The sequence below is a fragment of the Coptis chinensis genome, chromosome 6 (genome assembly GCF_015680905.1).
Source record: "Coptis chinensis isolate HL-2020 chromosome 6, ASM1568090v1, whole genome shotgun sequence".
NCBI lineage: Eukaryota > Viridiplantae > Streptophyta > Magnoliopsida > Ranunculales > Ranunculaceae > Coptis > Coptis chinensis.
This window is the reverse complement of record NC_141461.1, coordinates 2807674-2832184: the sequence shown is the minus strand read 5'-3', so window position 1 is coordinate 2832184 and position 24511 is coordinate 2807674. Positions and strand designations below refer to the sequence as shown.

At 37.3% G+C, this 24511-nt stretch overlaps 5 protein-coding genes across 9 annotated transcripts in view; 2 read left to right on the top strand and 3 right to left on the bottom strand.

Annotated features, from left to right (window-relative positions):
- LOC147490723 (putative DEAD-box ATP-dependent RNA helicase 29) overlaps positions 1–24511 on the top strand; it is a 62870-nt gene that overhangs the window by 18389 nt on the left and 19970 nt on the right. The window lies entirely within an intron of this gene.
- LOC147490728 (transcription termination factor MTERF8, chloroplastic-like) lies at positions 4430–10540 on the top strand. Of its 2 annotated transcripts, XR_015198150.1 has the most exons (4): positions 4430–5724; positions 9176–9332; positions 9610–9862; positions 10100–10540. XR_015198150.1 is itself a non-coding variant. In XM_086565144.1 (2 exons), the coding sequence occupies exons 1-2, from the start codon at positions 4584–4586 to the stop codon at positions 9220–9222; spliced, it is 1188 nt and encodes a 395-aa protein (XP_086421270.1). In that variant the 5' UTR covers positions 4430–4583; the 3' UTR covers positions 9223–9552. The 2 variants fall into 2 exon arrangements, 1 of the variants encoding a protein (XP_086421270.1); XM_086565144.1 differs by lacking the exons at positions 9610–9862; positions 10100–10540 and having other exon boundaries at positions 9176–9552.
- On the bottom strand, positions 6636–9122 carry LOC147490729 (transcription factor ILR3-like). 4 transcript variants are annotated; one of them, XR_015198153.1, is made up of 4 exons: positions 8046–9122; positions 7850–7960; positions 7201–7448; positions 6934–7074 (listed from the first exon to the last, which is right to left on the bottom strand). XR_015198153.1 is itself a non-coding variant. In XM_086565149.1 (3 exons), exons 2-3 carry the CDS (start codon positions 7303–7305, stop codon positions 6808–6810), a joined length of 372 nt encoding a protein of 123 aa, XP_086421275.1. In that variant the 5' UTR covers positions 7306–7960; positions 8046–8257; the 3' UTR covers positions 6636–6807. The 4 variants fall into 4 exon arrangements, 1 of the variants encoding a protein (XP_086421275.1); XR_015198155.1 differs by having other exon boundaries at positions 7516–7960; positions 8046–9105; XR_015198154.1 differs by having other exon boundaries at positions 7535–7960; positions 8046–9102.
- LOC147490727 (uncharacterized) lies at positions 10951–19107 on the bottom strand. The gene is made up of 4 exons (XM_086565150.1): positions 18969–19107; positions 18058–18229; positions 17003–17094; positions 10951–11476 (listed from the first exon to the last, which is right to left on the bottom strand). The coding sequence occupies exons 2-4, from the start codon at positions 18110–18112 to the stop codon at positions 11273–11275; spliced, it is 351 nt and encodes a 116-aa protein (XP_086421276.1). The 5' UTR covers positions 18113–18229; positions 18969–19107; the 3' UTR covers positions 10951–11272.
- Positions 19107–24133, bottom strand: LOC147490726 (uncharacterized). The gene is given in 2 exon segments (XM_086565151.1): positions 19107–22615; positions 22618–24133. Coding segments are annotated over 2 exon segments (3216 nt in total). The 5' UTR covers positions 23683–24133; the 3' UTR covers positions 19107–20464.

The following is a 24511-nucleotide window of genomic DNA, read 5'->3' as shown; positions in this document are numbered from 1 at the left end:
TGGTGCCTGTGATTCTTTAGAGCATTCCCAATGCAAGGCACTCTTATTCACCTCCACGTCAGCTCTATTTCCCCTCTTTTAAACCGTTTTGGTGAAAAGCAAGGTGAGGTTGCCAAATGTAAAGGTGACTATCATTCTCGGACGGGATGTTTGGTTCCGTCTGAATGTAAAAATCGAAAAAACGTGCCGGACGGAATAAAACATCCCGTCTGAAGTTAAAAAAAAAAAACCGAAAAAACATGCGTGACGGAATGAAACATTCCATCCGAAAAAAAAATCGAAAAAATTTAAAAAAACACATGAGATGGAATAAAACATTCCGTCCGAAATCCCTAACTCAACTATTATCTCAGTTGAAGGTTTCATTCTCGTTTTGACTTGGGAAAATAGTTACCTTGATATTCACCTTTGCATTGGGCAAATGTTTTTGACTATTTGGAGGTGAATATTGTCACATCTGCATTGGGAATGCTCTTAAAAGCCTATATATTTTCTTTCCAAAAAAAATAGTACTAACTGAAATATCCCGATATATAAAACAGACAAAAAGGAAAATCAAGAAATGAGGCTCACCTCCCTCATTCAGAACCCGTTACACTAAACCACCCTCAAATCGCCTCGACCCACTAAACCCCCCCTCTTTTCAAATAACCTCCCTGTTTTTGTGAAAATAATTAAACCCGGTCTAATTTTAATCTACTAACCAAAATTGTTTCCCTTTTTACCCTTTCATATATGGGGGAATACAAAAATAGAGATTTAAGATTAAAGAACACCAAGGATTACGAGAAAAAAATTAAAATGAAGAGCACCGATTGAATAACATCGAAACAGTAATGTTCTTGTTTCGCCATTGAAGAAACAAACTTCCACTTCTAATCTCTCTCTCAATCACACTCGATTTTTATCAGTAATCAATTTTGATAGGTTTGGTTCGATCTCTCTCTCAATCACCTTCAATTTTTTTTCTAGACAGGAGCTTGGTTTGTTTGAAAGATTTGATTTTGAATCTATCAACTAATTTTTTTCAACTGTTTTAGATATTCTTCAATTTCATCTTATTATTGGGTATCAATCTTCTTCAAATTAATTGAATAGACTTGATGATGTCATCTCAACTTGTGGGTTTGAACAAATAGTTCTATTTTTTCTCTTGTTCTATCTTTTATCCTTTCTTCCTTTAATTTTTCAGTGTGCAAATGTATTCTCACTATAAATTCCATTATGTAGATATATTTTTACATATGAGTTTTCCTATGTAAATTTATTTGTGCATACTCGTTTTTATATGCAAATTTATTTTTGCATACTAGTTAGTCTATGTAAATTTATTTTTGCATAAGTAGTACTTTATATGCAAATTTAATTTTGCATACTCGTTTTTCTATGTAAATATATTTTTGCATACCAATTTTTCTATGTAAATTATTTTTTTCATAGTGCAAATTTAATTTTTCAAACTAATTTTTCTATGCAAATCTATTTTTGCATAGTAGTTTTATGTGAAAATTTGTTTTTGCATAAGAATTTTACGTTGCGGCTTTTTAATTCATGAAAAGTACTATGAACTCTACTAATGTCAAAATGCATGGCATCCTTCACGATAATCTTCTAGAAGTGGTCGGTGGGAAGATGGCTACAAGAGAATTATTATTGAGACTTTGGACGATGTTGATGCTATAAAGGCTAGCAATCTTAATAACTCTTCAGATGACTTTGCAGCTTGGGATAAGAGGCTTCAAGTGGTTGAGATGCTTGACATGAAAGTGGGTTTTTTACGTGCCGGATGAAATTAGCCTGACATCTGACATAATATATGTAAATGTATTTTTACATAGTCATTATATATGTAAATCGATATTTACATAGTAACTTGACTTATAAAAACTTAAATTTACATAGTAACTTTTTGGTAATAAAAATTGCCTGACACCTGACATAATATATGTAAATGTAAAGTATAAAAGTTGTTCTCTACGAAGATGTAAGATGTAGACACAATCACTAAAGTTTATCTTGTATCGGTGGCATCTAGAATGAAGCAGTATAACACAAGTTCACTATTATATTTAGGAATTGTAGTGCAAATACCCAGGAACACAAATTGCAGAAGTTTATACAATTGGGCATAAGTGGCAAGGTTATCTGGCTTCCTGATTCTTTCACCAGATTTAGCACAACCTTTAACCTTTCTGTAAAGGTCACCGGGATTTGATTCATTAAATTCGTCAGTTATGTCGAGCTCTAATTTTAATTAAACTACTCATTGCAAAAAAAAAACGCATTCAAGGAAACTAAAACTTCATATTAACCACTTGTATAGATACAACTTGGTTCTACTTGTAGATCAATAATAAACAAGCAAATATACCATCATATATGTCTACGCAAACAAACTTCCTAATCTAATCAAAACTAAACCAAGCTTAGAGACGACAATTATTTCCCAAGACATGGAATTCACTTAGGATTAGGTGGGCGGTTGTTAGCAGCGGAGACCCTAAAACCCCATTCACGCAGCCTTGTGGCAGATAATCTCAATGAAGCACAAACTTCTTTGCTCCGGTCTCAATTGCTTCCACAAGCTCTTCCTCATATCAAAGATCTAAATGTCTTGTACGACTTCTTTTTGTTTACATTCTGTTATAATAACAAAGATCATCTATGCAAAATTTAAAATGTAGAATTGTATTACTATGCAAATTTAAGAATGCAGAGTATAAATACTATGCAAATCTAAGAATGCAAAGTTAAAAATGCAGAGTGAAAATACTATGCAAAGTTAAGAATGCAGAGTAAAAATACTATGCAAAATTAAGAATGCAGAGTAAAATTACCACCACACATTACACAAACATGAAAAAGCAAATAAAAAATAATGTGCAAATTTAAGAATGAAGAATACAAATACTATGCAAATCTAAGAATGCAAAGTAAAATTTAAGAATACAGAGTAAAAATACTATGCAAAGTACAAATACTATGCAAAGTTAAGAATGCAAAGTAAAATTACCATCACACATTACACAAACATGAAAAAGCAAATAAAAAATACTATGCAAATTTAAGAATGCAGAGTAAAAATAACTACGAAAATATAAAAATGTATAGTAAAACTACTACATATACAAACATAAAAAATCTAAAGTTGAAATTGCAAAACTATGAAAACTTGAACTGATGTTAACAAGATTTGGTTTGTTCGTAGTTTTTGGAGAAGCCATCTTCTCAATTTTATCTCCATCTCTTATAGAACTTGAAGGTTTGATTTTAAGAATGCAGACTAAAACTACTACGCAAATATAAGAATGCAGAGTAACCACAGACTACATCTTCAGAGATTTTGTGAATTTAGTCTACAAATATAAGAATGCAGACTAACCACAGACTACACATTCAACTTTAAGACTAAAACTACTATGCAAATATAAGAATGCAGAGTAACCACAAACTACATCTTCAAAGATTTTGTGAATTTAGTCTGCAAATATAAAAATGCAGACTAATCACAGACTACACATTCAACTTCAAGACTAAAACTACTATACAAATATAAGAATGCAGAGTAACCACAGACTACATCTTCAGAGATTTTGTGAATTTAGTCTGCAAATATAAGAATGCAAACTAATTACCACAGACTACACATTCAACTTCAAAACTGAAACTACTATGGAAATATAAGAATGAAGAGTAACCACAGATGACACATTCAACTTCAAGACTAAAACTACTATGCAAATATAAGAATGTAGAGTAACTACGGACTACATCTTCAGAGATTTTGTGAATTTAGTCTGCAAATACAAGAATTCAAACTAACCACAAACTACACATTCAACTTCAGTAATTAAATTATATGGAAGATGCTTACCTATTCAAATGATGAGAAATATAGACACTTTGGTGGAGAACATCCAATTAGCTTCACCACTTCCTTGAGGAGGTGGAAGAATACGTACCAATCAATAATCTACCATAAATAGTAAGAAAAATAAGTAAATTATAAGTTTTTTCATTTCAAAAGATTTGAGTAATCTTTTGTGGGGATATAAAGAGAGTTTATGGTGGTGTCGGCAAATAGAGAGAGAGTAAAGAGAGGCGAGGGTTTATGGTGTGAGGAAAAAATTTCAAATGTGAAAAAGATGAAAGAGAGACTAGGGTTGTTTACAGTCGTGTTGGGATAGTTTTCGGAGGTATTTTTGTCAGTTTATTTTATTTTAGAAAAGAGGAGTGTTTTGTTAGTTTATTCGCATACGGGTAGGTTTAATATAACGATTTTTTTGTGAGAGAAATTAAACCCAAAATCTGAAAGGAAAATAGGTGACAAATATATCGACAATTTAAGAGTTCGGAATTTCGGTAGATATCGATTTTGCGGTGCATTAAGTTCATTAACCACAATATATCGGTAGTTGTTTCACACCTTTCAGTAAGCCAAGGGTTTAACAAAATAATTGGCCGTTTTCTTGTCAAACTTGTTTCTCGAGTCTTCTTCAAATCCTCAGCCAAAACCGTTTGTTTTACTTTGCAAAACCCTTTAACGTCTCTAAAGCCCTTGTAGTTCCTTTGCTCTTCATAGTATGCCAATGTCTTGTTTAGTTGTTTGTAGAAAATTGTTGTTTCAAGCCAATAGAGGTAGAAATCTGAATACGCGTTTCGTCTATATACAAAACCCATTCTCCAAACCATTCTCAAAGTGTACTAAAAATGATTGTTCATCCTCGTTAACAGTTTCTTATCTTGAAAACTCGTGTGGTCTCTCCACTGAAGCAGCTCTTAAAGCTGCTAAAACAGTTCACTTTGAGAGAACAACTAATCCTGACTCAGTTTTGAAGCTCTTCCAAAAATATGAATTTACCAATGCTCAAATCACAACTATCATCAGTAGATACCCTGTGGTTCTCTTGTCCAATCCAAACAAAACCCTTGAACCCAAAATTCAATATCTCAAACAGCTTGGTTTTTCTGACACTGACATATGTCAATTCCTTACAAAATGCTATCACGTTTTACTTTCCAGTTTAGAAAACACGATCATCCCGTGTTTCCAACTGCTCAAGACGTTATTGCCAAGAGAAGAGAATGTAGTTTCAGCAATAATCAAAGGGGGTAGTATTGAGTTTCTTCGTTTGGATCCTCAGAAACATTTGGAGCCCAAAGTTCAGATCTTGCGCGATCTTGGTGTACCAGATTCTAGTATCGCCAAACTAATCTTGATTGGCAATCGAGGATGTGGGCTAGGAAATGATAATTTTAGTGACTTGGTCAAAGAAGTTCTTGAAATGGGTTTTGATCCTTCCAGCAAAATGTTTGTCTATGCTGTTCGTGATGTGTCATGTGTGTGTAAGGCTAAGCGAGAAGTGAAAATGGGAATTTTTAGAAGTTTTGGCTGGTCAGATGTGGAAATTCGTTTGGCGATTAGAAACCACCCTACGTGCATGGCTATTTCAGAGGAAAAACTTAGGATTGGATTAGATTTTTTCATGAACGGAAAGAATTGGGAGGCTGAACATCTTGCCAAAAACCCAAAAGTATTCAGTCTTAGCTTGTATAAGCGGATTATTCCGAGGTTGAATGTAATTGAGTTTCTGATCTCGAAGAGCTTACTTGAGAAAGATGGAAATCTCGCTAGTGCACTATATCTGACTGATGCCAAGTTCATCCAGAAATATGTGGCCAAGTATGAGGACAGAGCTCCTGAACTTTTGAAGTTGTACCAAGGTCAGTTTCGATCTATATAATTAGCGTTCCCTCTTTTTGGTGTTTTAATGTTTCAGGGATATCAGATTCGAGTTTCAGAAAGTCAATGTTATTCGTTGGGCGTGAATTGAGCTTAAAACGTCAACACTATGCTTTGTTTGTCAACTAGGGTTTGCCCGTGCCGTACGGCACTGAACAACTCGCCATGCCTTCAACGCACGCTACCTAGAACCTTTGCATGCCCATGTACATATTTACACCAAAACATTACTTGGTAACTTGATTATCGAAAGAAAAAGAAGAATAAGCAGAGGTGACTTGAGTGATCAGTTCCTAACAGATAAGGTGCAATTGCTTTTCGAATAAAATGTTTTGGTTTAGGTGTTTCATAATACGTTTACATTCTATTTGATTCTCGTTGTTTGGAGTCTGGACTGTAGATGCCCTTTGCAATCTTATAAAATCATGTTTTTAAAGGCTTTGACGTGAGACAACAGAAGACTGTCAAAGAAGGTTTACATATTCCGGTTTAGCAAATTCAAATGCATATGCATTCACTGCCATTATTACTTGATCTCCATTGTTCATGAACTATGTACCAAGTCATCACAAACAACAAAAGGTTATGTACCAAGCAGCAAAAGGTTATGTGAAGCAAAATAATGTTCATATGGGAATAAAAACATTTCTCTGATGTTTGTGAAGTGAAGTTTATACGGAAACTTTGTGACTGTAGGACATATGTCAGACTGCTCTATGCCAAAATATACAAATGAAGATGCTCCTAAAACAGAGATAGAAAGGGAGCAACACATCTGAGTATCAGACTACTCGCCTACTCCAAAACCACTCAGTAACAAATTAGTTGTAGATGGTTCCAAAAGATGTCCTTTTTTGCTGAAAAATTCCAAAAGATGTCAATACCCAATAACTGAAGTCAAAATCTCCTTATTAGCATTTACAAATGATCCACATAAACCCAAAAACTAAAATAGGAGTTCAACCATTTTTAATAGCAGTCATCATCCACTAATCAAGTATTTGACTTTAAACAATTAACAGTCACACAGATAACAATTAACATAGTCATTGAAGAATGCCATTTTAAGCAACCCGAGGGCAAAGAACATGATCCTGTGAGGTATCAACTGCTGCAGGTGGCATGAATTGCCACATGGAAACTCCAGGGTAGCCGATGAATGGCATCAGCTTGTTGCCAGGTGCTTGAGCTTGAGGAGCAAATGCAGTTGGAATGGCAGAAGGGTGAGGCATGAAGCTTGGCTGAGAAGTCATGGCTTTAACTTGCTGTTCCAGCTTCTCTTTCTCTGCTTTCAGCCTTTGCTTCTCATCACGAAGCTCATTTTTCTCGGACTACATAAACAAAGTGCCAAAACCATAAATAAAGAAAATTCCATCATCCAAGAATTCAAAACTTCAGTCACTTGATTAAAAAAACCATAAATATGCTGATAGCATGGTCAAAGCATGATTGCATACAGCGGTCTGAATATGCTCCTCACCAAGAAGGCGCTCATTCTTTTTTAAGGCTTCTTGCAAATAACGAAGAGCTGTATTCATTTTTCCTATGTCCTTGTACATCATAGCTACATTTATGAAAGTTGCAGCCACGTCAGGATGATCAGGACCACATGATAAACTTTGTAGGAGCAATGTCCCGGGGCATATGCCGTAGAGCGAGCTCCGTTTGGTTTAGACCAGGATAGAAGAGAGCCATATTGCCATAGCTGTAACAATGAAACCAGTTATTCAGTGACACGCATACACAAGCCAACAATAATCTGAAAGGGTCACCTTCTGCCATGATTCTAACCAGCGTTATGAAATCAGGCTCATTAGCCACACTTCATGGATGCACAGCGGGTGCTAGAGCCGAATAAATGCTTGAAGAGTTTTTGGAAGGAATATCTGTCCGATAGATCATTTTATTGAACACGGAGTCAAAGTGAGGCGGTGAATCCATGGCCAAAAAGAACATGGGTATGGCAAACTTGTGATGGATCTCTAAATTTCCCACCAGACCAACCAGATCTTTGAAGTCCCCCAAAAAGCGTCGGGGAACATAGAAAACATCAGAACTGCAGAGAATTAGGCTGTTTTTGGCGGGGCCATTTTCCTTGTAACTGACCTGAAAATGAGCTGGCATTGTATTCACTACTTTCTTCACCATCTTTGCCTGACTTGAAAACAATGCTGAGTCGTTCCCTCTTGTAGGAACAGCGAACCAAGAGTTGGAGACCTGATAGAACAAAAAGTTAGATAAAAACTACTCATCGCATGTGTCACACCATTTAGTGTTTACTAAGAGTCTAAGACTTTAATACCTGGTCTGCAATCCATAGCTTATTCTTGTCCGCTGGTAGTAGATTCCAATAGTTGAAAAAATAAGAAAGTCGAGTCGCATGGATCCAGATGTTGTGGAATGAAGCAACATACCAGCTGGGAGCCGCTCTTTTCGCCATGTCATATTTTGTTGAAACTGAATTGCAGCTGTTGGATCGGGCCCTTTGGGCCCCACACTTCCCTGTTTTATTAGATAGATTATGTACTTTTGTTTTATGAGCACAAGAAGCACACATTTCTTTTATTTATTTAATTTGCTTGCAGTTTTTTTTCGTTAATTAATTTTATTGTAGAATTACTAGTTCTCATAGTTGTGGTTTATTGTTTGGTGAATATGAGTGTCCTTTTAACATGGAAAATGGTTTGATCACAATGAATATCCTGGATTAGATAGTGCTTGTATTATTTGTTGTAATGTTATCTCGTACCTAATTGTACCATAAGTCCATAACACCGTTAAGAATTGATTTTAAGTGCGGTGATAACCATGTCGAGTGAGGCAAGCACTTGCGTGGAGAGCTCTACCGATTTTGAAACTTGAAATCGTCTCAATTCTCAAAGCACTAAGATTTTTGAATTCGTTAGTAATCCTTCATTTATCATGCCATATTTTGTCTATGTCAACGTAAAAAAGATTTGTTTCAAGTCTAGAGATGTTGGATCTCAAGACCCATTTGTAGTTTCTTCTAGTCTCCGTATTCAGGTTTTTCTAAAACCATAGGTTCCTCCAAACTCAGAAGTCAGGACGCAGGTCTCATAACAAAGTGAAAAGTTTATGCAAGGACATACAAACGTATCTCAAGTTAGAATATATGAGTTTCTTTCTTCAACTGACATACCCAGTAAGAATGATAGCAATGCTTTTGCTAGTACTCAAGCATGTATGTTGATGCATATTATATGAGAAATTAGTGCAGTTTGAGAAGAAGGTGGCTAATAGGGAGAGGATTCTAAGGAGGATCCAGTCAGTTGCAGACAAATGCTATCAACCATTCAGAGAAGATGCTCCTTACACTAGCTTTCTCTCTATCTTTAGACATAAATCTGGATAACCTTTTTTCAATTTTTCCTAATGAGTATATTATAATTAGGTTTGATGCTACCTTTACAGGGAAACTGGATGGGCTGGAGCGGAGCAGGAAGCATTGTCTGGAATAGTGAAGGAGACATAGTAGGAGCAGCACTCTAGAGGTTCAAGGCTAGCAAAGCCATGGAAGCCGAGATACAAGTGGCAGAGGTGGCAGTAAAGATAGGTGAACATTTACAAGGTAGAGAGTTTGCATTTGAAAGAGATTTTTTGGAGGTTATCAAGGCAATCAATGAGCCTGAATGTAATTGGACTATGATAGCCCTTAGGAACTCTATTATATCTCGATGTATGAGTTTTAGTTTCAGTAGATATAGATGGGCAAACAGACATTTTAATGGGAATGCCCACTCTCTAGCAAGCTGAATGTGTCATCAGCAGGGCAGAGGGGATCTTTCAAATTGTATGTTAGATCCGAACTTGTGCCTGTTCTGATTGAGTTTTTTTTTTGCTCACAGCTCCGACGCTCACAGTGCTTACAGGGGCGACATGTGGCACACAAAAAAGTCAAAAGCATTCCCTATCACACAAATCATCAAGTCCTTGTCTAGTAAACACCAAACATCTACAATTAATGGTCCAAGTGGTTACTATCCCCTAAATAGATGTATGTATCCAGATTTGTCAATGGCTCAAAGTTTTCCATTTCATCAACATGGACCCCCAAGCATGCCAATGATGTCGTTTAATCACTCTCTGTTTAATTCACAGGTTTGCTAATTCTATCCGATCTATACTAAAATATGATTGTTAAGCTAAACATCGTAAAATTAAAATTCTGAAGTTAATTTGCAAGCTTCCGTAAGACCATCGGAGTACATAATCCAACAGGACATTCCCAATATTCAGGCATATATAAATGAAGTTTAAGTTTTTGTTTTATTTTTTCTTCCAATTTTAATTCTTTAATACATATTTCTCACTGGTTCTTATTTGGATATGGTATAGGCAAGAGCTGAATCATCCCGCCCGCAAGCTAGACTTTGTGGATTTCTTTGTTTGAAATGGTATCTTTAGCCTATTGTGAAGTCCAACTCAAGCTTGTTTTCGAAAGTGGGAAGAAAAGGTCCAGAAGCTTGTTTTGGAAGGTTTGTGCTGAGATGAGAAGAAGGCAAGTAGCCAGGAATAAGAGGTCTTCCTTTAGCCGCTTTCACTACAACCCTTTCAGCTACTCCCTTAATTTCGACAATGACAACTCTGGTTTCTTTTGCTAGTTTACATATCAAGCACCAACATGGCAACATGACTGAATGCTAGATTTTAGTGCAGTGTACCCTCTTTCCATCTGAGCATTTTGATGGGTTTATTTTGTCAAATCTATGTTCCTAGCTAGCTTGTATCTAAACTATAACCCATTTCAATTTTGGCATTTCACTTCAGGAATGTAAACATGGCTTTGTAAGTTGAGACTGGGTAAAAAGAGGGGAGAGAGAAAGAGAGAGTCTCTACGTATTAATTTTTATTTTTTGACTTTTTTGTGTGCCACATGTCGCTCCTGTAAGCAAAAAAAAAACTCATCGGGCGACATGTGGCACACAAAAAAGTCAAAAAATAAAAATTAATACGTAGAGACTCTCTCTTTCTCTCTACCCTCTTTTTACCCCGCCCCTTCCTCCTTACTCTTCAACAACTCCATCCCATTAAACGACAACACACAAACAACAAAACAGTTAGACATTCACATTTCACAGTGAAGGAATTGGGGTGAGACATACCAAATCTCATAAACACATTCGCACAAAAAAATATTGAATGTCTTACATTTAGAGAATTAGAGAGACAATTTTTGAAGCTGAGAAATGTTGCGAGAGTGTTTCTCTATCTATTCAACAAAATTAACATAGCAAAACTGCAAAACCAGTCTCAACTTACAAAGCCATGTTTACATTCCTGAAGTGAAATGCCAAAATTGAAATGGGTTATAGTTTAGATACAAGCTAGCTAGGAATATAGATTTGACAAAATAAACCCATCAAAATACCCAGATGGAAAGAGGGTACACTACACTAAAATCTAGCATTCAGTCATGTTGCCATGTTGCCATGTTGGTGCTTGGCATGTAAACTAGCAAAAGAAACCAGAGTTGCCATTGTCGAAATTAAGGGAGTAGCTGAAAGGGTCCTAGTGAAAGCGGCTAAAGGAAGACCTCTTATTCTTGGCTGCTTGCCTTCTTCTCATCTCAGCACAAACCTTCCAAAACAAGCTCCTGGACCTTTTCTTCCCACTTTCGAAAACAAGCTTGAGTTGGACTTCACAGTAAGCTAAAGATACCATTTCAAACAAAGAAATCCACAGAGCTTGTGGGCGGGATGATTCAGCTCTTGCCTACACCATATCCAAATAAGAACCAGTGAGAAATATGTATTAAAGAATTAAAATTGGAAGAAAAAATAAAACAAAAACTTAAACTTCATTTATATATGCCTGAATATTGGGAATGTCCTGTTGGATTATGTACTCCGATGATTTTACGGAAGCCTGCAAATTAACTTCAGAATTTCAATTTTACGATGTTTAGCTTAATGATCAGATTTTAGTATAGATTGGATAGAATTAGCAAATCTGTGAATAAAACAGAGAGTGATTAAACAACATCATTGGCATGCTTGGGGGTCCATGTTGATGAAATGGAAAACTTTGAGCCATTGACAAATCTGGATACATACATGTATTTAGGGGATAGTAACCACTTGGACCATTAATTGTAGATATTTGGTGTTTACTGGACAACGACTTGATTATTTGTGTGATAGAGAATGGCTGCACTCTTCTTGGGATAAGAGTTGCCTACGTATCAAGTTTCTTGGGGTAAACTTGAATCAAGCATTACGTAGTTCATCTCTCTCTACTTATAGATGTTTGAGCTGATTTTCCTTATTTGTTCCAGGCCGTTATGAAGTGTGGATCCGCCTTGTGTGCTATCTTGATGATTCGCTATTACTCTGATGTTACAAAGTTAATGTTTTCTTGATTGGTGCGTTGACTGAACTCCAAGATTGCGCTAGTTGATTTGCTTACATATATGGCTGTAACTGATGCTTAGGACGACCTAGGGTCGAGTCGTTGGTATGTTATGATAAAGTGGTACGAGCTGATGGAGAATGACCTAGTGTATGGACACGTGTACTGTAGTACAGAACGGAGGGTACTTACACAACCCCCTTTATTTGATCCATTCTTTGGACAGCTGTGATGTAAAAAGGAAGGGTAAAATAATTTTTTTTTTAAAACACGTGTTGGAAAGCTGGTAGGCTTAATTGGCTTTTGAAAAATGTGCAGGAACTGTTGGGCTGGATTCGTGGGCCCGAAATCACGGCGATTTGTGGGTGAGTAATGATTGTGTTATGTTGGAACATGAAACGTTTTGTGTTCTCTCGAGGTTTTGGCAACTGAGGGGTTTTGACGTGTTAAGGTGTTCCACACCTAGGACTAACAAAAGTCGGGTTTTATCCCATCGGGCTTGGGCTAACCCAACCCAAGTTCCACCCCTAGAAACAAAATCGAAAAATCAAAAAGTGAAGTCACGTGCTGACTTAAGTGAAGTCATGTGCAAAGTTTCAATTAGGCTTTGGGCTTCAGGTCCTTTATAAACATCCATAGTAATGAAGACATATATCCAGGATGGTTAAATTGGAGGCCTATTTAGGGGCCACATTGGAAGCAGTTTTTCGTTAAGAGCAAGTCCAATGGGGGGCTATATGGGCTGCTAAAGGCAAATATAGCACCCCAACCACAAAAATATCATTCCAATGAGGTTGCTAAAAGAGTCTTAAATTTGGAAGGAGCAAAAAACCGAGCCAAAGTTAAGACCTTCGCAAGCAACTGCCATAATAAGTTCCGGGATACAAACGGCATAGTTCCTGCCATCTGTTGGTTATTTATTTATGTATGGCGCGCATTTAAACTAAACTGTCGTCGCCCTGGTCTCGCTTTTAAATAAATGGATGGACGGCAGAAACTCTGCCGTCTGTACCTGGCAGACGCAAAAATTGAGAAATCTTGTTATTCTTTTTATATACAAATTCATATTCATTCCACTCCATTCATTCCATTCCATTCCACTCACTCCGCAATCCATTACCATTTATTCCACAACTCAACAATCCACACATCCATTCAACTAACCAAAATTCATTCATTAAACAAATATGATTTAATTCATTCAACTAAACAAAATCCATAAAAGTAAATCAAAACACACATAAAAACAAATTCTAAACTAATTTCTGCTCGAACCCTCACCAGCTTGTCTCTTCTTTGATTTACTCCCTCGCCGTGATTCTCACAATGTCAGTTCTAACACCTGCGCTTCTAACTCAGTGACTCTATCGCGCTCGGCCACCAAATAATGATAGTATTCGTTGTAAATTGTTAAATAAATAAATTAAGAGATAAATCACACCGAAATTCAATATTCTAACTAACTCAAAGGGATTTGACTATTTGAAAGGGAAACTAACCTAATTGATTTAATTATTCTCTCTTAAATTGATATTCTGAACCTTATTTTTGACAAGAATAAATCCTTATAAGGAAACAATATAACAAAATAGAAAGAATGAAATGTATACGTACATATATCAGACAGGCTCGAGTTTTTCGGTTATTTGATAGTCTAACCCAAATCCAACCCGAAATTGAATCGGGTTTTGATTTTACAAGACCAAGCCCGGATCACAGATTTGAAATGTTAGCCTACTTCTAACAAAATTCAAGCTTGGGCTAACCCAACCCAAGTTCCACCCATAGAAATAAAACCGAAAAATCAAAAAGTGAAGTCACGTGACTTAAGTGAAGGTCATGTGCAAAATTTCAAGTAGCCTTTGGGCTTCAGGTCCTTTATAAACATCCATAGAAATGAAGAGATATATCCAGGATAGTTAAATTGGAAGCCTATTTAGGGGCCGTGTCGGAAACAGTTTTTCGCTAAGGTCCTTTAAATTTAGAGATAGAGGCCCGTATCCAGGCCCCATTGATGATGCCCTAACAACCCCATCTTTGTTTTACTTCAAATCTTATAGTGCAAAACCCTTCAACGTCTCTAAAGCCCTTGTAGTTCCTTTCAGGGGAGGATCTACAGGTTGGCTGATTGGGGCTACAACCCCAAACTTCCCAAAAAAAATAAAAATTAGCATGAACACCATTTACAGTCGATACTACATTGAGTCCTAGAGTGAATTCTGTGAAACCGTTGAGAACCGTTACGATAACCGATCAAGCTATTGCACTAGTTCAAGCCGGTGTACTTGTTATCTGTTTAGCGGTGGAGAACCCGATTTCGATACCCCATCGATTGATTCTTTGAAGCGAGGGATTAATGCGATCGTGAAGGGCATACAAGGTATACTCCTAATCTTTGGTACTTTTGAGTTACGTAAAAGCGATATGTCATAAACTTGAAGAAGAGAATGGTATTAGTTATACACCGATCGATTTAAGTTAGTAATGGTGCTAAATAAAGTGTACTTAAAGGATTGCTTGATGTTTGTTTGCTTAGGGTGATGAGGTTATAATTTCGATCCGTTTTTGTTAGTTGTCCCGAAATGGCTAGAATGGTGATGCAAATCCGGTGATTGTAGAAACATCTTTGAATAATAATTTTTGTTGGATCCTAAAGTTTTAGAATCAAAACTTAATGAGAAGTCGAGGGTACTTATTCTATGTTAAGCCTTGAATCCAACCGGATCTGTTTATCCTAGAAAACTTATGGAGGAGATTGCTAAAATAGTTCTTGAAACATCCTAGGCTATTAGTGTTATCGGATGAGATTTATGAACATATTGTTTAAGCACTAGCTACTCATATTAGCTTTTTGCTTCTTTGCTTGGAATGTGGGAGAGAACATTGACTGTTAATGGGTTTTCGAATGCGTTTGCAATGACTGGTTGGAGACTTGGGTACCTTGCTGGTCCAACACATTTTGTTCAAGCTTGTGGGAAGATTCAAAGTCAAGCTACTTTAGGTGCTAGTAGTATTTCACAAAAAGCTAGAGTTGCTGCTTTAGGACTTGGATATGCTGGAGGTGAAACTGTTGGTTTTGGCAGGGTATGCAATATACTAAACCACACATTTCTTAATAATTGTATCTGGCAGGGGTGGATCTAGGGGGGGGGACACACCCAACTTTTCCGTAAAAAAAAAATACTAGTTATAAGAGTGTATAATTCATCCCAAAAACAAAATTTGTAGTGTATATTAGTTGTAGCAGCCCCCCTTGAGTGGCAATCCTGGATCCGCCCCTGGTTCCTTTGCTCTTCATAGTATGCCTATGTCTTGTTTAGTTGTTTGTAGAAAATTGCTGTTTCAAGCCAATAGAGGTAGAAATCTGAATACCCGATTCGTTTATATACAAAACCCATTCTCCAAACCATTCTCAAAGTGTATTGAAAATGATTGTTCATCCTCGTTCACAGTTTCTTATCTTGAAAACTCGTGTGGTCTCTCCACTGAAGCAGCTATTAAAGCTGCTAAAAAAGTTCACTTTGAGAGCACAAGTAATCCTGACTCAGTTTTGAAGCTCTTCCAAAAATATGAATTTACCAATGCTCAAATCACAACTATCATCAGTAGATACCCTGTGGTTCTCTTGTCCAATCCAGACCAAACTCTTGAACCCAAAATTCAATATCTCAAACAGCTTGGTTTTTCCGACACTGACATATGTCAATTCCTTACAAAATGCTGTAAAGTTTTACATACCAGTTTAGAATACACGATCATCCCATGTTTCCAACTGCTCAAGACGTTACTGCCAAGAGAAGAGAATGTCGTTTCAGCAATAATCAAAGGGGGTAGTGTTGCGTTTCTTCGTTTGGATCCTCAGAAACATTTGGAACCCAAAGTTCAGATCTTGCGTGATCTTGGTGTACCAGATTCTAGTATCGCCAAACTAATCTTGATTGGACATCGAGCATGTTGGCAAGAAAATGATAACTTTAGTGACGCGGTCAAAGAAGTTCTTGAAATGGGTTTTGATCCTTCTGGCAAGATGTTCGTCTATGCTGTTCGTGAAGTGTCAGGTGTGTGCAAGGCTAAGCGAGAAGTGAAAATGGGAGTTTTTAGAAGTTTAGGCCACACTTTGGGTTGAGCCGGCCCTGACGACAAGCTCAATAGAAAATTCTTCTATCCAGTGAGACAGATCAAGGAGAGACCATCTTATATAGGGCCAGGATCTTAGTGTCCGAAGTCCTTGATAATAAACAGGATACACATTATAAGACAATGATTAAGATACGTTAACAGAGCATAAAAATTATCCAATATGGGTCAACTACCACGGAAGTTGCATCACACTTGGCAATCCTTCAATTCTAAGCTACTTCTGTTCACAGTATAGCACACACTGCATGTTAGGAGAACAAATCTCCATCTCAAATGTGTTACCTTTGAAGTCTTTAAAAAGAAATTTGCAGAAGTTGTGGTCTAGATGCTTCTCTGGAGATTATAATTCCATGAGTGAAGCAAGTTTTTGGTTGGGTGCCGAGAGAGAGAGGGGGAGAAACAGGTCCATCCTACTGGTCTTTGAATGATGCATATTCTCCTTGTCCTCACATCTTCCACTACCCTATCAGTTCCTCTCTTCTTCTTACTCTTGTCTTTGTCTTCTTCTTCCTTTGTCCCTACCTCTCACTGCCCTGCGCTAGATTTGTACTCTGGCGTACCATTTGCCATGAACTCTTAAGGAAATATTAAACATGTAACCGTAGCCAAATGAAACCTTCACAGTTACCATGGAAATAACCAGACTCTAGAATAATTAATGACGATGTGTAATAAACATAATTGATAAACAAAACTGCAACAAAATGCCAAAAATCAGAAACAGAATATTAACTCGATCACATGTTGTACCTCTGAACAGGGTTGGCGGCTTCCAAGATTTGCACGGGCTCCTGCTGAACATAATTTCACCCTCTCTGGACGGATGGGTTTCGGACATATACCTGGGAATGAGAAAAAAAAAATGTTTTCTTCACTTTGGTTTTGGAAATAAAAGGGATAAAGGAGATATCAAAACTGAACTACACATAAATCTCTCTTTATTCCAACTCAAATGCCAGAGATCAGGTGAAGCTAGCTTTTTCAGCTTTAAGAATATCAAGAATATCATTAGTATCAAGAGGTAGTTGATTTTGAACTGTTCTAAAACCCTTGTCAGTAACTGAAAACCCCAAGAAATTCACAATTTTACTCGTACAAAACGTAACGAAAGATGCACTTTGTTGTGAACGTGAGGTATCTAGCTAGTTCTAACATGTTCTACTCATAAATCAATCATTGAGCAAGTACAAGTAAAAAAAAAAAAAAAAGGCGAAACTGAACCTCGAGAACAGTTGATGAAGTAGACACAACTATATAGACAAATTCACATTGCTGAGCATTAGAATTTCATTTGCACCAAAGTTTGTAATTAGTGGCGCCCAAAATCATATTATCCAAAATAAAAGTTAGCTTCTATTGCATTTATATATTAGCAATGTCACTATCACATATGCTACTTCTAAGATATATCTTGCCATGGTATGAGAATCTTTCTTAGTTTAGTGGGACTAAAAAAAAATCTATCTTTGAGATTTATGAACCTAAGTTTCTATAACAACTCCCACATGCATAAAACTTGCTCACACCTAAACACCTAGCCAGCTGGAAGATTCACTTCTTTATATTTAAAATCCCACTCATAAAACTTCAAAGTTTGAGTTTCTTACAATAACGACAAAAACATAATTCCTACAAAGAGATTGAAAAGCTAAATGTGCATACCAAACTAAGCTACCCTCACATGTTGTATTATTATAAATGAAAAACCGGAAAATAAGAACCCATTTGGCCAATTCATCATAATTCAAAACCAAACCTCACCATATCTAGTTCAGTATATTAAATTCCTAATTTTTCCCGCATACCTTTCATAACACCAAGTCTCTTTAACCATAGCTCACCACTATTGCTTGGAGGCATACATAACCAAAGTTCCAATTCACAACTTTAGCCTGCATGTTTGGCACCAGAAGTCCAATTGACATATATTTCCTAAATTTTCCATTTTTCAAGCCACGCACTCCTACTGCAGTAGCCCTGAAGAAAAAAAAACAAAATGATATATCATATATTAGACTGTATGCAAAGGTCACTCTGCTTATAAATTTCAATAAAATAGTGTCAAATGGTTTTAGATTTCACTTATGAACTAAAAGGAGTTAAAAAGAAAAACTGGTGGAACCAAATACATCGATACACTCTCATCTTGAAGATTAATCTTGTACTAAACGAATGACATCAAAGTAATAGAAAATGTTCAATTCTAAGGTAAATTAATGCGGACCATTTAAGAATTATATCTGTACAATACAAAATCCTAAAATTCATGGTTTCGCAAAGCTTACTCTATAGCAATGGAACATGCTTTTATTACATTATATAAGCATATATGAACAAACAAATTAGGAAAATAATCTATATTTATTGGTTAATTTCCATAGTGTGTGCCTCTGGTTAAAATACAGTGTGGTACAAATTACTCCTTTAACATTTTACGGGTTTACTTAGTTCATTGAGTTAATAACCAATTCCTTGTGCACTTATTAAATTTTAAAAATGAGAAGCAATCAGCCAAAAACAGAACGAAAGAGTGTATTGTGCCTTTATTAAATAGTAAATCGAGACAATAATAATTTCACAATTAAACCAAATTTAAACATGTGAAATTGTGTTCTCGTCGCTTTCCTAAATGAAATCACCTATACAATTGTAACAAATAAAAATCATCAAGAACAAAGTCGAAAATTTAATGATGATTTCATCATTTTGAACTAACCTTCATCCTTCTTATCGTCATCCTGTAAGCTTGGCAAGAGAGCGAAAGGGGGAGAGAGAAAAATTGAGAACTGTTGTAATAAAATCTAACACCGGAATTGATCCTTTGATTGGGGATCAGCCACCAAAGATCTTTTGATTGGAGATCAACCACCTAAGTTCTTAATTATATTCTCAAAAAGCCTCCTTTCAATTACATAAAGTTGACCTTATATAGGCAAACATCAAAGACTCCTACTAAAATAATAATTGCTAAAATAAGAGATTACTAATTAGAATCCAACTAACAGACCGACTGGAATAGTTTCCTAACATCCTACCCCCTTTGAACGACGGCTTGTCCGCAAGCCGAAAATTCTGGAAAACGAACACAAAATTCATGATGATCTTCCCAAGTAGCTTCTTCGACAGGATGATCCTTCCATTGAATTAGCCAACGTGTGACAGCTTTGTTGTCGTTTTTGAAAATACCACGATCTAGAATCCTTTCAGGTTCCCATGCGAAAACATCGGCGAGAGGTGGTAGATTGGCGGTGGGAGTAACATATTCACCCAACTTCAATTTCAAGGCAGAGACATGAAAAACAGGATGGATACGACACCCCGCTAGAAGTGCCAACTTATAAGCTACAGAACCAATCTTAGCAACAATTCGAAAAGGCCCGTAAAAACGAGGAGAAAGCTTAGAATAACTCTGAGAGGCAGCAGTGGACTGACGATAAGGTTGCAACCTTAAAAATACCAAATCATTTACCTCAAAATGGCGTTCAGTACGATGAGAATCCGCATAGACTTTCATACGAGCTTGAGCAGATTGGAGATGGCCCTTCAGAAGTTGTAAAGTTCGATCACGATCGCGTAAAGCCATATCTACAGCATGGACAACAGTTGTACCAGGAAGGTAAGCAGAAATTGAAGGTGGGGGGCGGCTATATACAGCCTGAAAAGGGGTCATCTTAATTGCAGAGTGATAAGTGGTGTTGTACCACCATTCGGACCAAGGCAACCACTTTGTCCAATCATGAGGTTGTTGACCAGCAAAACACCGAAGGTAACATTCCAAGGTACGATTTGTAACCTCAGTTTGGCCATCTGTTTGAGGATGGTATGCAGAACTCTTACATAATTTAGTACCCTGCATCTGGAAGAAAGCTTCCCAAAAAGTACTAATAAAGACCGGACCTCTGTCACTGACGATAGCACGAGGCATACCATGCAAACGGACAATATCTCTCACAAAAACATCAGCAATAGTAGTGGCAGTATAGGGATGAGAAAGTGCAGTAAAGTGAGCATATTTGGAAAGACGGTCTACAACCACCAATATTGTAGTCTTCCGATTCAAAGAAGGCAACCCATCAATAAAATCCATAGATAAGTCAAGCCAGACGTCATCATGAATTGGCAAAGGGTTGAGTAGGCCAGGTGGAGAGATAGTTTCAGCCTTATTGCGCTGACAAACATCACAACGGGCAATATAAGATTTGATTGCTCCTTTCATACCAGGCCAATAGAAATTTTGTTGTAGACGCTTATAGGTGCGTAAGAACCCTGAGTGACCACCAATCGGAGTTCCATGAAATTAATGCAATAATTGAGAGCACCATGAAGAAGTAGGGACCACCACAATCCGACCCTTATAACGAAGAACATCGTCAACATAAGAATAATGTTTCTTAGGCGAAGAAGAAGAAGAGTGGAGACCACACTAATAATAGCACGCATCGAAACATCAGAATTGCATTCCTGAATAATCTCATTAATACCCAAAAAAATGGGGGACGAGATAGCATGGATACTTGAGCAATCAGAAACACGAGATAGAGCATCGGCAGCTTGGTTGTCATGTCCAGGACGATAGATAATCTCATAATCGTGCCCCAATAACTTAGATAACCACTTTTGTTGTTCTATGGAAGAAAGGCGTTGTTCGAGGAAATACTTGAGACTACGGTGGTCAGTAAGAACTTTAAAGTGACGACCCAGGAGGTAAGGACGCCATTTCTGAACAGCTGAAACAATAGCGAGCATTTCCTTATCATAAACAGAAAGATTTAAATTCTTACCAGATAAAACTTTGCTGAAATAAGCGATCGGACGACCACCTTGCATAAGCACAGCACCTAGACCAGTACCAGAAGCGTCACTTTCAATAGAAAATTCCTTGGAGAAATCTGGAAGAGCTAATACAGGTGTAGTAGTCAGGGCGGACTTCAACTGAGAAAAAGCATCAATAGCAATATCATTCCATACAAAAGAATCTTTCTTCAATAATTGGGTTAAGGGTGCAGCGATTTTTCCATAGTCCTTAACAAATTTGCGATAATATCCAGTAAGGCCTAAAAACCCACGAAGACCCTTAAGAGAAGATGGAATTGGCCATTCCACAACGCTACTAATTTTGTCTGTATCAACTGACACACCAGAAGCAGAAATAATATGACCAAGATAACCAATTGAGTGCTGAGCAAATGAGCATTTAGATGCTTTCAAAAACAACTGATTGGTACACAAAATACCAAAAACGATAGATAGATGGCGAAGATGATCAGATATAGAAGCACTGTAGACCAAAATATCGTCAAAGAAAACCAACACGAATTTGCGCAAGTAAGGGCGAAAGAGATCATTCATCAAACTCTGGAAGGTCGCTGGGGCATTGGAAAGACCAAATGGCATGACCAAAAATTCATAATGACCATCATGTGTGCGAAAAGCTGTCTTAGAAATATCATCTGGATCTACAAGAATTTGATAAAATCCATGCCGAAGGTCAAATTTAGAAAAAATTGTTGTACCATGTAACTCATCCAATAACTCGTCCACCACTGGAATTGGAAAACGATCCTTGATAGTAATGTTGTTGAGAGCTCGATAATCAATACACATTCGCCAGGACCCATCCTTTTTACGAACTAACAAAATGGGGGAAGAGTAAGGACTTGAGCTAGGACGAATAAAACCTGCCTCAAGTAACTCCTTAACAAGCTTTTCAATTTCGGCCTTTTGGAAGTGAGGATAACGATAAGGACGAACATTCACTGGGGAGGAGCCGGGGACAAGAGGGATGTGATGATCATGGGATCTACTAGGTGGAAGAGTAGTAGGTTCCTTGAAAATTTCAGAAAACTGAGAAACAAGGGCAGCAACCTCATGCGGTACTGGAGATGAAACTACAAAATTCGGTGAAGAATCAGAAACCAACTGTAACAAAACCCCCTGGCGCTCACGCTGTAACACGCGCTGAAACAATGCACTATCCATATTCATGATCGCAGGAGAATTATCACCAATCAAGGTAAACTCTGTATCACCCACAGTAAATTTCATAACCAAATTTGCAAAATCCCAAGAGATTAATCCCAACGAGCGTAACCACTGTGCGCCCAAAACCGCATCACAACCACTTATAGGCAAAATAGAGAAATTTGTGGAAAATATGTAATTATGCAACTTTAGAGGAACATCATAACACATGCCAATACTAGTTAAATATCCACCATCAGCTACCATAACACCGAAGTTCTTCCCTTTTGCAACTGAGTAACCACACTGTTTAGCAATCAAGGGGTGGAGAAAATTATGTGTAGAACCAGAATCGACTAGCACAGTAATTGGTCTTTTTTTAAGACTACCAGTAATACGCATAGTCTCAGGACGAGTTGAACCCACAAGAGCATGCAAAGAAATTTCAAATGGTGTAGAAACATGTTCTTCAATGTCGACACTTTTAGAGTCAGGTTCCTCAATTTCATCATTAGTTTCAGCATCCAAAAGGGATAATTGTGGCTTCTGACATCGGTGGCCAGGCTTATAAATTTCATGACAATTGAAACATAGGCCCTTCTCACGCCGTTCTTTCTGTTCTGCCCAAGATAATCGTTTAACACCTGGAAGAAAAGAAGATAACTGAGTAGTAGGCTTTGGTGCAGGTGGTAGAGCAAGAGGCCGAGAAGAAGATGGTCGAGAAGCAGACTTTGTTGCATTATGAGTGACGGTTGCAGTAATGGCATCTTCATGACAGAGTGCCAATTCAAAGCCTCAATCAAACTTAACGGGCGAAATAAACGAACACCAGCCCTTATATCAGCACGAAGACCGGATAAGAAAATACTAACTTGATGGGATTCCAACAAATTCGGAATCATATTAACAAGGCACTCAAATTCGCCGATGAATTCCCGAACAGTACCAGTCTGAGAAAGTTTAGCTAGTGAACTGCAAGGGTCTATATGTTGTTGCGAACTAAACCGAGTGCAGATTGCAAGAGAAAATTGCTCCCAAGTTAAAGTACCAAGAGATCGTTTCATTCGACGATACCATGGGATAGCATCCCCTTGAAGGTGAACAGCAGCCAAAGGAACCATCTGTGCAGCAGTAACTTTATTAAGATCTTGATATTGCTCCGCTCGAAACAACCAACCTTCAGGATCCTTGCCATCAAATTTTGGAAAATCAATACGAAGAGTCCGACCTTGAATGATTGGATCACCCCGTTGATGCGTGGGATCTTGATGTTGAGGAAGGTTAGCGCCACCTTGCTGTGGAGGTTCAATGGGAAGTGGAGCACGTCTCTCTTTCATGAAATCTCGAATTTCTTGAAGGATGGTGCTATTACTTTGGCGATCCTGTAGCAAATCCCGAATATTTGTCGACATCCCATCTACTCGAGAAGAAAGGTCAGCAAATTGCTCTTCTAAATCTCTGATAGTCATCTTTTTTTTTTTTTTTTTTTTTTTTTTTTTTTGGAGAGGAATTTAGATGTGGATGGGAAAAGTAGGATTCTTACGGATGATAGCAGTAGAAGATGAACGAGATAATCGCCAAGACCGAACGCTCAGTTACCAGATAATAAAATCTAACACCGGAATTGATCCTTTGATTGGGGATTAGCCACCAAAGATCTTTTGATTGGAGATCAACCACCTAAGTTCTTAATTATATTCTCAAAAAGCCTCCTTTCAATTACATAAAGTTGACCTTATATAGGCAAACATCAAAGACTCCTACTAAAATAATAATTGCTAAAATAAGAGATTACTAATTAGAATCCAACTAACAGACCGACTGGTATAGTTTCCTAACATGTTGAGAAGTTTTGTAAGTGATAGAAATGGTTTTGTTTTAGGGTAGGTAAGAAGAGAGAGTGAGTTGGGTTTCCTTCCCTTCGTTCTCTCTATAGAATTTTCAATTTTGTTCTACCTCGTGAATTGATGATTGCGCCCCCACAATAGAGGGCGAAAAGTCAAAAATAGCCCTGTGACGGACACAACGTGACACCAAATCACTATTCCTCGTACCCCAGATTTTTCTAATATAGTAAGATATCGATTAAGATTTCGGTTAGGAGTTTCGACATTACTCCGCTCATTTCATCCTACCTACATTAATATCTATTCTCCCAGGATGCTCATAGTGAGCCACGTTAGCCAAGTTTTTAAAATAGTCCCTACTTGAAAAATAATTACTCACCTTCTTACCAAGCTAATCCTGAGTTTGGTCTGCTCTCTAATTTAATATAAGTCAAAATTGTCTTTTCATGTG